This window comes from Meles meles, chromosome 7 (assembly GCF_922984935.1).
Source record: "Meles meles chromosome 7, mMelMel3.1 paternal haplotype, whole genome shotgun sequence".
In the NCBI taxonomy this organism is placed as follows: Eukaryota; Metazoa; Chordata; class Mammalia; order Carnivora; family Mustelidae; genus Meles; species Meles meles.
This window is the reverse complement of record NC_060072.1, coordinates 89028767-89042473: the sequence shown is the minus strand read 5'-3', so window position 1 is coordinate 89042473 and position 13707 is coordinate 89028767. Positions and strand designations below refer to the sequence as shown.

Below are 13707 nucleotides of genomic sequence, written 5' to 3'. Positions count from 1 at the left end.
CTGGTTCCAGGGCCACTGACACCTGAGATGCTGGAGGAGAGAAGGGGCTATCTATGGGGCAGCAACGAGGGAAAAAGGCACGCAAAGGGAAACTGGCTCTGACAACCAACAGCTCTATGTATTCTTCATACATTAAATCAGGTTTAAGAAAGGGAGACTTAAGTTGCATTTGAGTCAGAAAAATAAATAGTTCAAATAAAACCAAAGAGGTTTTAGCTACCTGAAAGGTCAGGGTCCAAGGGGCTTTACTTACCTTCTTATTGCTGTAAGAGTTTCTGAAAAAGTTGTACCATTGGCTAATTCACCTAAAGAGGCACAACTTAAAGCCCTGTGATTTTTCACTGCTTTGTACCTCTTCTAAGATCATGGATGTAAGGGTAGGAAAGAACAAGGAAACATTTCTAAAAATATTTCAGAATTTTACAATGAATTAAATTTTTGTCTAAAAATAGCCCAAGATTCCATGTTCTCTTATTCACTAATCCAGAATGTTACAGCCTACCCCATCCCTCCCCCATCTACGCCACTCGGCAAAGGCCCAGATTACAAAGTCGGACTTGAAAAAAGGGAAGAAGAAATGAGGAAATTAATGAAAGTTTACGAAAACTACTCAGTTCCAGAACTTGATGTATGAAAAAGCCCTTAAAAATTCTGTCCAACTTCTCAGTTCTAGATGAGAAAATTTAGGCCCAGCGAGGTAGCATAGCTTGCTAACGGACATGAACTAGTTCTGAGAAGTTTTTACTTTATTTACAACTTTCTTTTCCTATAATCTATTTGTGGTAGCTTGAACAATACACATACGGCAAAAGAGAAATACAGATAATAAACATGGTGAATTATGGTAGAGTCAGGAGTTTTTACTTCTGGTCTACTGTTATTTCTATCATTATCATGCTTGTTTCTGAAACTTTCTGCATTTCTCAGTGGAAGATAAAGGTTACTGTTGCTACTTTGTTTTCTATTATGGCGCTGTCCTGAGCTGCAACAGAAGTGAGTGAAAGACTATTTTGTGTAGACAACGTCTTAACTATTTTTACCATCATGAACCAAAAATGACTCCACAATTATAGCGAGGGCAAGAGAGCTACTGGTCTCATCTTACTTCTGTTCCATTATTAAGCCAAGAAACTAAAATTTCTTCCAAATTATAAGACTGAAGGACAAGTTAGGGGAAGTTTATGAGGCAGTTTTGTTAATAAAGACAGTTCAGGTAAGCTCTGTATTTATGAATATGTAATTACACAAAGCCTTTTCTCCCCTCATCTGGAAACACCTATCAATCTAATCCTTTGAATGACATTTATCAAATGAGAGATCCCTAAAATGGTGTCTGATGTCATTCCTCAGTATGCAATGGCTCGTTAGTTGGCTGGTGGATTAACTAGGGGGCTTTGCTTCTCCACCTGTTGCCTCGTTTCAAAAGATAATCATGAGAAAGAAACCCACAGTTTGGTCAAATATTTGTTAAGGGAGCCTGAAATTCTTGGCCAGATGAAGACTAGTGTTTATTTCACTTTGCTTCTTACTGGTAGGAATAACAGAATGGACTCTAATGTAAGAATGAGTGGTGGCTCAATTCAGACAACTGAGTAACAAGGCCAAACACCTGCTCTCTTCACTGGCCCAGTCTGGTTCACCTTATTCTGCTCCTATCTCCAACAGCTATGATCTACTGTCACCACGGGACAGGGAAAGTTAGGACAGAGTACACATCCCTCATTTCCTTTATAGAAACAATAGGCTTTGCTGATATTGTAATAGTTACAGCATCTTTATAGTTAAAGATAGAATTTGGAATGTGTGTGGGAGAGAGATTCTACCAGGCTATATCATCTTGCACTATGCCGGCTTTTTTGGACTCTATTAAATAGTCCCATTGCATTTATGTTCTCTTTTGTTTTGTTTTCTTTTAATCTGTTTTCATCTTCTTCTGGATCTGGCCCGGAGCCAAACACAGAAGTCTTATTAACAGAGTTGAGCAGTGTTAAGACCACAAATGACCCTGAGCAGCAATTAAACTGAAAAACACACCCCGTTAACCAGAACTGAAACAAAAGGTTAGCTACTTATCCAAACTTGGGCAAAGGGACAGCTCTTTATCCCCATCTCCCCTAAGCCTGTTAGGACAGGGGGTCTGAAGCTGGGTCGCGGCCTCCTCCAACTCACTTTCTGCGTCAAATAGTATGGGTCAAAGTCCTCCAGGGGAACCGCGACCAGGCCTTGTGGGATGTCCCCATAGATGAAAGGCAGGCTCTTCCCTGCCTCCAGGTCACTGTTTGGCTTGGGCTTGCTGTCCTCATCGTCTTCGCGATGGCTGCCCTCGGCCTTCGGCGGTTTCTTGAGCTTGCTTTCGGCAATGCGCCTCTCAATGTTTGCCAGTGACTCGGGGGTGAAAGGCTTGAAACTGTCAGGGCCTGGTGGTGCGAGCAGCCGTGCTGCCATCTTCTCATCCTGCAGCAGCTTCGTTAGTTGTGCTGCGGCCGGGACAGGTCAGCTCTGGAAGAAACGGCAACACAGACATCAGTAATCAATCGCTGCTCTGAAAAGAGGCCAGACCAAACCATCTCACTCCCAACCTTTATTCACAACCTCTGCAACACACAGCTTCTTCCGTGACTCGGTTATTTTTCTCTCCAGAAAATCTGTGGTGTGAGTGGGCTAGGTGAGGCTCATAACTGCCCCTCCGGGGACTGGCTAGCCAGGGAGATCCCAAGATGGGAGGTTCCTGAGCTGCTAGTTTTTCTTCTTGACTTAGATGCCACGTACTGTTTGCACCCGCGTATGACTACAGAGATACATTCCATTCCCTCGTGGAACTTCTATTCTAATAAGGCATATTTAACGTTACCCAGGGGCACATGTTAGCTTGGGGAGCCTTATATGCTCAAGGCACCTTCCTTTCCTGGTACTCTAGTCCCTAAAGAAATACTCTTCCTTCCAAATACAATGCATGGGCAAACTGTCACTCTTTTCCAATGTCGGTTTCAGAAAACACTAAACCCTTCAAAACTTTAGGGGCACAAAATGTAGATCAAAGAGCTTCCATCTACTTTGGCTCTTCCATTTCAAGTTATTTTTCAATTCACCAAGATGTGTAAAGCCCATCTGGTATGAGAGTCCAGAAGTACCTCTTCAATGACTGAGATCCTGCCAGGGACAACTGGGGGTGGGGCGGGGGAACCAAATGGCAGAGGATGCTCTGAGAACTTCCCAACACAGCACTGCAGCGCCTGCCGCAGGGCAAAGGATGGCAGAGAGGGCTGCGTGCAGCCCAGATGGGCTCAAATCAGGAAGGACACAAGTGAGAAGAGAACAACAAACCAAACATCCCTTCTATAAGGAAAAATGAGGGGCCCCTGGGTGGCTCAGTGGTTTAAAGCCTCTGCCCTTGGCTCAGGTCATGATCCCAGGGTCCTGGGATAGAGCCCTGGAATCAGGCTCTCTGCTCAGCGGGGAGCCTGCTTCCTCCTCTCTCTCTCTGCCTGCCTCTCAGCCTATTTGTGATCTCTGTCTATCAAATAAATAAATAAATGAAATCTTAAAAAAATAATAAAAGAATAAAAATTAAAAAAATAAAAGGAAAAATGAGGTAGGGCCGTACTAGGCCCCATGATCTCTAAGCATGGGATTTGAAAAACCCATTTCCATGTTTAAACAGAGTCGTGGGTTATTTAAAATACACCTTAGAGGCACTGGGGTGGCTCAGTAGGTTAAGAGTCCAACTCTTAACTTCAGCTCAGATCAGGATCTCAGGGTCCTGAGATAAAGCCCTCCATGGGACTCAACACAGAGTCTACTTGAGGTTCTCTCTCTCCCTCTCTTCCTCTGCCTCTCCCCAAGCTCACACACACATACACACACACACACTCTCTGAATAAATAAATAAATAAAATCTTTAAACCAAACCAAGCCAAGCACACCTTGAAACACGGGAATCCCTAACATCAAAAACAATAGTGTTGGGGCGCCTGGGTGGCTCAGTGGGTTAGGCCTCTGCCTTCGGCTCAGGTCATGATCCCAGGGTCCTGGGATCGGGCCCCGCAACGGGCTCTCTGCTCAGCAGGGAGCCTGCTTCCCCCTCTCTCTCTCTGCCTGCCTCTCTGCCTACTTGTGATCTCTGTCTGTCAAAGAAATAAATAAAATCTTTAAAAAAAAAAACAACAATAGTGTTTACTGCCTATCACAAAAGCACCTCAGCAGGGGAGTCTTACCACGAAAGCTTCCAGGCTTTACCAGCATTTCCTCTGGTGTTCCTGGTGCTGCTTTTGCCATTAGTTCTGTGAGCTCCACAAAGACAATCTGGGAAATTTTTTTTTAAAGGCTAAAGATTGTTCTTTCCCTCCTACTTAGCCCTCAGGGTCCACTTCAAGGCAAGTATCCATAAAACTTGAGGCTCCTCAAGAGAACAGTAGTAGAGTTAACTCTAAATAATTTGAGAGTGAAATACCCAAGGGCTCCTTTCATAAACACACCCGCAGAGATCCCAGATTTCTCTACTGGTGGTGATTGCAAAGTGTTGCAAAGGCAGTGTGTAGTGTCTCTATGTGGGCTGGTCAGCTCACTCCCTCACCGCGTGGGACTAATGAGGCCAGAACCACAAGTCTGCCCCCACAAAGACCAGAGAGCTCCACGCTATGCCAGAAAAATCCCCAGTGTTCCCCAGACTGTGGGGTCCAAGAAATCATTTTCACGTATGAAGCACAGAATTTCTGAGATGCAAGGAATTTTACAGATACAGTCCATTTCATCTTTTAGATTACGAAACCTGGGGTCCTAAGAGATTGGACAACTTGCCCAAGGTCACAGGGCCAGGATAAAAATCACAGCCAAAGTGCTTTTGCCTCTCGACCTCATACTTCTTTTATTGTGACCAGTGCCAGTCACCCACCCTCCTGTCCTGCTCTATCCCCCAGTACTCCCAGCAGGAACAGTCTGGATCATCAGGTAAATCACAGGCAAATGCCACTGGTTTTGCTGATCTAAGACTTTATTCACAACATCTTCCTCAAGCTAGAAATCCTTTTCTCTCATTCCTTTCCTCCTCTGTATCCCTGAATTATCTCCAGTAAATGCCCACTCCTCCACACCACCTTCCCACCAGCTGCAGCCTTTCCCCCTTGTGAACTCCTATAGCTTTACCAGGATCTTAGCTGATACTTATCCACCACTTACTATGTTTCAGGTACTGGTCCAAGCACCTTGCTTCTATTAACTCACTTAATCTCCAGCATATGAGGTAAGTATCGTTATTCTTCCCTTTTCAGAGATGAGGAAACAGAGACACAGAGACCTAATACAGCCTGCTCAAAGTTACACAGCTAGAAAATGACAAACGAGGATTCAAAACAACCTATTTGCATTTGTTGTGTCTCTTGGTCATGGTCGAATTGCACCCTATAAATTCCCAGAGGGCAAGAGTGGGGCCTTGAACTCCTGCATCCCTTTCACAAATGAAACCCATAATTTCTTCAAATACCTGGGACCTCTTGGTTCTCACAGTCATGCTCATTCTCGACCCTGGGTCATCCTCAGTTCCTATCTAGAAAACAAAGAATACTGCAAAAGTTGCTGCCACATGGAAGCAACCCAAGTGTCCGTCGGAACATGAATGGATATAAAAGTGAAAAATAAATGTGAATAAAATGTAAAAGAAAAGAAAGAAAGATGAATGGATAAAGAAGTTGTGGTGCATGTGCGCATGCGCACACACACACAGAGGAATATTACTCAGCCATAAAAAAGAATGACCTCTTGTCATTTGCAACCACACAAAGAGACCTAAAAGGTTTAATGCTAAGTGAGGTAAGTCAGACAGAAAAAGACAAAATGCCATATGATTTCACTTATATGTAGACTCTAAAACAAACAAACAGCAGAAATAGACCAGAAACACAGAAAACAAACTGATGGTTGGCCAGGGGGAGCAGCACTGGGGTGATAGGCAAAGTAGATGAAGGGGAGGGAGAGATACAGGCTTCCAGTTGTAGAAGGAATACATCACAGGGATGAATGGCACAGCACAGGGAATGTGGTCAATGGTACAGTCATAGAATTCATGGTGACAGATGGTAGATATACTTGTGGTGAGCATAGATTAGACTTGTCCAGTCACATGCTGTACACCTGAAACGAATGTAACATTGTGTGTCAGCTATACCCCCAACTGAAAAAAAATGAATATACTGCAAGAGGAAGCGACTGGAGATGCTGACAATGCCTGGGCCTGACTGGGCACCCCAGCATTCTTCATAGGTCAAGCTGTCCAAGGCTAAGTCCTCTGCCTTTGCTTCCAGATCCTGTTTCCTCCAAGACCATGGTCCTTCAATGATCCCAGCTTTCCCTCACATTCCCGATCTTTACTTTTCCTTTTCTATTTCTGCATCTTTTCCCTTTATATCTCCCACCCCACTCTCTCTCCATGTGGCTTAAGATTCTCATTCTATTCCATATTGTCCTGGTCCTATCCACAACTACAGCCTTTTCTTCGCTAAGGGCTGGTCCTCAGCAATCTTTCTGTCACCCTCTTTCTTTCAGGGAGCTCATCTACTCAGCATAATCTGTCCCTGGGTGATTTTCGGATTTTGATCACCAGCCCTAATTGTTCTCCTGAGTCTCACAACTGGCTGTCACCACTTCAAAATTAAACATGTAAAACCACTCATCTCTATACTTCCCAAACTGATTCTTTCTCCTGGATTTCTCAATTCTGTTATTAGAGCCATCATTTTTCCAGCCATCTAGCAATGACTCTCAGTCATCTTTGCCCCGTCATTCTTTGCTGTCCTTGCCCAACCAGTGATGAGCCTTACTGCCCCTTCTTTCTTCTGAGTTTCCACTTTCAACAGTATCACCTGCATTCTGGTCCTGCTAGAACAGCCTTCACTTGTAGACCAGTCCTCAGACCACCAGGCACATCTCTGCTTCCATGATGTCATTTCCCTCCCTCAAACCTATCAGAGTTATAGGACACAGTCCAAATTTCGGCCACTCTACTGCCATTCAAGGTCTTCTACAACCTTACAGTTCTCAAACATTCTCTTCTGTTCTTCCCTGCAAGAACATCTATTCTGGTGACTGTTTATTGTTTTGATTTTCTAGGCTTTTTTAAAAAAAGGTAGAACATAATAAAGTATACAGATCTCAAGTGCACAGATTGGTTATTCTGTGCAAACAGATACACCTGTGTAACCAACACCCAGATTAAGTTAGAGAAGATTTATTCTAGAAGCCAGACAGCTCTCTGGAGCTCCCTTGTCAATAACCACCACCATCACCAGTAACCTACCCAGGGCTAGCCTGCCATCTATCTCCATAGATTAGTTTGGCAGGTTCCTGAACTTCATATAAGTGGAACATCAAATACTCCTCAGGGTCTAGCTTCTTTTACTCAACATTCTTTCTATGAAATTTATCTCTGTTGTGTTTGTACCAGTAGTTCAGTCTTTTTATTTCTGGGTAGTATTCCATGTAGGAATCCAGCACAGTTTATCCATTTTACCTGGATAGACATTGAGGTTGTTTTTGTTTTAGGCCATTATGGACAAAAGCTTAGCAGCTTAGCTAAGGCTCCTAAGCAGGACGTTTTTGTACATGTCTTTCTGCTGGCCCTATGTGTTCATTTCTCTTCAGGTAGAAACAGGAGTGGAGTGCTGGGGTTAAAGGAGGGCATGTGTTAGTCTTGCTTTGATAGCACCTCCAGAAACATAAGAGGCATTCAGTTGCTCTGTATCTTCACCAGACTTCAAAATGACAGGTTTCTTTATTTCACCCTTTCTAGCGGGTATATATACAGGTACTGCACAGGTTTAAAAAAAAAATAATTTATTCAGGTGAAATTTATATAACCTAAAATGAACTATTTGAGAGTGAACCAATCAGTGGCGATTGGTACACTCACAATGTAGTGCAATTACCACGTCTGTTTAGTTCCAAAACATTTCCACCACTCCAGAGTAAAACCCTTTACCCATTAATCAGGTTCTCTTCATTCCTCTTCCTGTCCTGGCAGCCATCAGTCTGTGTTCTGTCTCTCTTGATCTATTCTGGATATTCATACAAATGGAATCTTAAATAAGTCATCTTTTGGGTCTGCCTTCTTTCACTTAGCATAATGTTTTTGTTTTCAGTTTCTATTTATTTTTTTTTAAAGATTCATTTATTTGAAAGCAGGAGAGAGAGAAAGATCAAGCAAGAGCAGGGGGGAGGGAGAGAGGGAGAAGCAGACTCCCCATTGAACAGGGAGCCCGCCATGGGGCTTGATCCCTGGACCCTGAGATCCTGACCCGAGCTAAAGGCAGATGCTCAAGAGCATGTTTAATTTTTTGAGGAAATGCCAAACTTTCTGCACAGTGGCTGAACCATTTTGCATTCTCACCAACAATGTAATAAGGATCCGATGTCTCTATATCCTAGCCAACGTTTATTTTCCTTTTAAATATTTTAAATTTTTTTTTATTACAGTAGCACAGCCATCCTAGTGGGCATGAGTGATGTCTCGTCGTGGGTTTTGGTTTGCATTTCTCCAATGACAGGAGGTTGAGCGGTTTTCCCTGTTTGCTGGTTTATTGGAGTTTTAATTGGCTTTTTTCTGAGGGTACTGAGCACCTTTTCACATGCTTACTGACTATTTAGATATCCTCCTTCGTGAAACTCTAGTTTAAGTCTTTGGTCACTTTTAAAAAAATTTTTTTTAATTAATTTATTTTTTCAGCGTAACAGTATTCATTGTTTTTGCACAACACCCAGTGCTCTATGCAATACGTGCCCTCCCTATTACCCACCACGTGGTACCCCCAACCTCCCACCCCCACCCCTTCAAAACCCTCAGGTTGTTTTTCAGAGTCCATAGTCTCTTATGTTTCGCCTCCCCTTCCAATTTCCCTCAACTTCCTTCTCCTCTCCATCTCCCAAAGTCCTCCATGTCATTTGTTATGCTCCACAAATAAGTGAAACCATATGATACTTAACTCTCTCTGCTTGACTTATTTCACTCAGCATAATCACTTCCAGTCCCGTCCATGTTGCTACAAAAGTTGGGTATTCATCCTTTCTTTCTTTTTTTTTTTTTATAAACATATAATGTATTTTTATCCCCAGAGGTACAGGTCTGTGAATCACCAGGTTTACACACTTCACAGCACTCACGATAGCACATACCCTCCCCAATGTCCATAACCCCCTCCCCCTCTCCCAACCCCACCTCCCCCCAGCAACCTCCAGTTTGTTTTGTGAGATTAAGAGTCATTTATGGTTTGTCTCACTCCCAATCCCATCTTGTTTCATTTATTCTTCTCCTATCCCCCTAACCCCCCATGTTGCATCTCCACGTTCTCATATCAGGGAGATCATATGATAGTTGTCTTTCTCCGATTGACTTATTTCACTAAGCATGATACCCTCTAGTTCCATCCACGTCATCGCAAATGGCAAGATTTCATTTCTTTTGATGGCTACATAGTATTCCATTGTGTATATATACCACCTCTTCTTTATCCATTCATCTGTTGATGGACATCTAGGTTCTTTCCATAGTTTGGCTATTGTAGACATTGCTGCTATAAACATTCCGGTACACGTGCCCCTTTGGATCACTATGTTTGTATCTTTAGGGTAAATACCCAGTAGTGCAATTGCTGGGTCATAGGGTAGTTCTATTTTCAACATTTTGAGGAACCTCCATGCTTTTTTCCAGAGTGGTTGCCCCAGCTTGCATTCCCACCAACAGTGGAGGAGGGTTCCCCTTTCTCCGCATCCTCGCCAGCATCTGTCATTTCCTGACTTGTTAATTTTAGCCATTCTGACTGGTGTGAGGTGATATCTCATTGTGGTTTTGATTTGTATTTCCCTGATGCCGAGTGATGTGGAGCACTTTTTCATGTGTCTGTTGGCCATCTGGATGTCTTCTTTGCAGAAATGTCTGTTCATGTCCTCTGCCCATTTCTTGATTTGTTTGTTCTTTGGGTGTTGAGTTTGCTAATTTCCTTATAGATTTTGGATACTAGCCCTTTATCTGATATGTCGTTTGCAAATATCTTCTCCCATTCTGTCAGTTGTCTTTTGGTTTTGTTAACTGTTTCCTTTGCTGTGCAAAAGCTTTTGATCTTGATGAAATCCCAATAGTTTATTTTTGCCCTTGCTTCCCTTGCTTTTGCTGATGTTCCTAGGAAGATGTTGCTGCGGCTGAGGTTGAAGAGGTTGCTGCCTGTGTTCTCCTCAAGGATTTTGATGGATTCCTTTCTCACATTGAGGTCCTTCATCCATTTTGAGTCTATTTTTGTGTGTGGTGTAAGGAAGTGGTCCAATTTCATTTTTCTGCATGTGGCTGTCCAATTTTCCCAGCACCATCTATTGAAGAGGCTGTCTTTTTCCCATTGGACATTCTTTCCTGCTTTGTCGAAGATTAGTTGACCATAGAGTTGAGGGTTTTTTCTGGGCTCTCTATTCTGTTCCACTGATCTATGTGTCTGTTTTTGTGCCAGTACCATGCTGATGACAGCTTTGTAATAGAGCTAGAAGTCCGGAATTGTGATGCCACCAACTTTGGCTTTCTTTTTCAATATTCCTTTGGCTATTCGAGGTCTTTCCTGGTTCCATATAAATTTGAGGATTATTTGTTCCATTTTTTTGAAAAAAATGGATGGTATTTTGATAGGGATTGCATTAAATGTGTAGATTGCTTTAGGTAGCATGGACATTTTCACAATATTTATTCTTCCATCCAGGAGCATGGAACATTTTTCCATTTCTTTATGTCTTCCTCAATTTCTTTCATGAGTACTTTATAGTTTTCTGCATATAGATTCTTAGCCTCTTTGGTTAGGTTTATTCCTAGGTATCTTATAGTTTTGGGTGCAATTGTAAATGGGATTGACTCCTTAATTTCTCTTTCTTCTGTCTTGTTGGTATACAGAAATGCAACTGATTTCTGTGCATTGATTTTATATCCTGACACTTTACTGAATTCCTGTACAAGTTCTAGCAGTTTTGGAGTGGAGTCTTTTGGGTTTTCCATATATAGTATCATATCATCTGCAAAGAGTGATAGTTTGACTTCTTCTTTGCCGACTTGGATGCCTTTAATTTCTTTTTGTTGTCTGATTGCTGAGGCTAGGACTTCTAGTACTATGTTGAATAGCAGTGGTGATAATGGACATCCCTGCCATGTTCCTGACCTTAGCGGAAAAGCTTTCAGTTTTTCTCCATTGAGAATGATATTTGCGGTGGGTTTTTCATAGATGGCTTTGATAATATTGAGGTATGTGCCCTCTATCCCTACACTTTGAAGAGTTTTGATCAGGAAGGGATGCTGTACTTTGTCAAATGCTTTTTCAGCATCTATGGAGAGTACCATATGGTTCCTGTTCTTTCTTTTATTAATGTGTTCTATCACATTGATTGATTTGCGGATGTTGAACCAACCCTGCAGCCCTGGAATAAATCCCACTTGATCGTGGTGAATAATCCTTTTAATGTACTGTTGAATCCTATTGGCTAGTATTTTGGTGAGAATTTTTGCATCTGTGTTCATCAAGGATATTGGTCTGTAGTTCTCTTTTTTGGTGGGATCCTTGTCTGGTTTTGGGATCAAGGTGATGCTGGCCTCATAAAATGAGTTTGGAAGTTTTCCTTCCATTTCTATTTTTTGGAACAGTTTCAGGAGAATAGGAGTTAGTTCTTCTTTAAATGTTTGGTAGAATTCCCCTGGGAAGCTGTCTGTTCCTGGGCTTTTGTTTGTTTGGAGATTTTTGATGACTGTTTCAATCTCCTTACTGGTTATGGGCCTGTTCAGGTTTTCTATTTCTTCCTGGTTCAGTTGTGGTAGTTTATATGTCTCTAGGAATGCATCCATTTCTACCAGATTGTCAAATTTGGTGGCGTAGAGTTGCTCATAGTATGTTCTTATAACTGTCTGTATTTCTTTGGTGTTAGTTGTGATCTCTCCTCTTTCATTCATGATTTTATTTATTTGGGTCCTTTCTCTTTTTTTTTTTTGATAAGTCTGGCCAGGGGTTTATCAATCTTATTGATTCTTTCAAAGAACCAGCTCCTAGTTTCATTGATTTTTTCTATTGTTTTTTGGTTTCTATTTCATTGATTTCTGCTCTGATCTTTATGATTTCTCTTCTCCTGCTGGGTTTAGGGTTTCTTTCTTGTTCTTTCTCCAGCTCCTTTAGGTGTAGGGTTAGGTTGTGTACTTGAGACCTTTCTTGTTTCTTGAGAAAGTCTTGTACTGCTATATATTTTCCTCTCAGGACTGCCTTTGCTGTGTCCCACAGATTTTGAACCGTTGTGTTTTCATTATCAATTGTTTCCATGAATTTTTTCAATTCTTCTTTAATTTCCTGGTTGACCCATTCATTCTTTAGAAGGATGCTGTTTAGTCTCCATGTATTTGGGTTCTTTCCAGCTTTCCTCTTGTGATTGAGTTCTAGCTTCAGAGCATTGTGGTCTGAAAATATGCAGGGAATGATCCCAATCTTTTGATACCAGCTGAGACCTGATTTGTGACCTAGGATGTGATCTATTCTGGAGAATGTTCCATGCGCACTAGAGAAGAATGTGTATTCTGTTGCTTTGGGATAAAATGTTCTGAATATATCTGTGATGTCCATCTGGTCCAGTGTTTCATTTAAGGCCTTTATTTCCTTGTTGATCTTTTGCTTGGATGATCTGTCCATTTCAGTGAGGGGAGTGTTAAAGTCCCCTACTATTATTATTGATGTGTTTCTTTGATTTTGTTATTAATTGGTTTATATAGTTGGCTGCTCCCACGTTAGGGGCATAGATATTTAAAATTGTTAGATCTTCTTGTTGGACAGACCCTTTGAGTAGGATATAGTGTCCTTCCTCATCTCTTATTATAGTCTTTGGCTTAAAATCTAATTGATCTGATATAAGGATTGCCACCCCAGCTTTCTTCTGATGCCCATTAGCATGGTAAATTGTTTTCCACCCCCTCACTTTAAATCTGGAGGTGTCTTCGGGTTTAAAATGAGTTTCTTGTAGGCAACATATTGATGGGTTTTGTTTTTTTATCCATTCTGATACCCTGTGTCTTTTGATTGGGGCATTTAGCCCATTAAGATTCAGGGTAACTATTGAGAGATATGAATTTAGTGCCATTATTAGCCTGTAAGGTGACTGTTACTGTATATTGTCTCTGTACGTTTCTGATCTACTACTTTTAAGCTCTCTCTTTGCTTAGAGGACCCCTTTCAATATTTCCTGTAGAGCTGGTTTGGTGTTTGCAAATTCTTTCAGTTTTTGTTTGTCCTGGAAGCTTTTTATCTCTCCTTCTATTTTCAATGATAGCCTAGCTGGATAGAGTATTCTTGGCTGCATGTTTTTCTCGTTTAGTGCTCTGAATATATCATGCCAGCTCTTTCCGGCCTGCCAGGTCTCTGTGGATAAGTCTGCTGCCAATCTAATATTTTTACCATTGTATGTTACAGACTTCTTTTCCCGGGCTGCTTTCAGGATTTTCTCTTTGTCACTAAGACTTGTAAATTTTACTATTAGGTGACGGGGTGTGGACCTATTCTTGTTGACTTTGAGGGGGGTTCTCTGCACCTCCTGGATTTTGATCCTTGTTCCCTTTTCCATATTAGGAAAATTCTCTCCAATAATTCTCTCCAATAGACCTTCTGCTCCCCTCTCTCTTTCTTCTTCTTCTGGAATCCCAATTATTCTAATGTTGTTTCGTCT

The 13707-nt window shown here is 41.8% G+C and overlaps 1 protein-coding gene across 5 annotated transcripts in view; it reads right to left on the bottom strand.

The window, feature by feature from the left end:
• Window positions 1-13707, bottom strand: part of SCN8A (sodium voltage-gated channel alpha subunit 8) — a 188543-nt gene that overhangs the window by 121688 nt on the left and 53148 nt on the right. For all 5 annotated transcript variants that reach the window (XM_046012736.1, XM_046012735.1, XM_046012738.1 and 2 more), the window contains exon 2: window positions 2170-2499. In XM_046012736.1, coding sequence (XP_045868692.1) covers window positions 2170-2445 — 276 coding nt within the window. In that variant the 5' untranslated portion in view covers window positions 2446-2499. The remainder of the gene's footprint in view (window positions 1-2169; window positions 2500-13707) is intronic.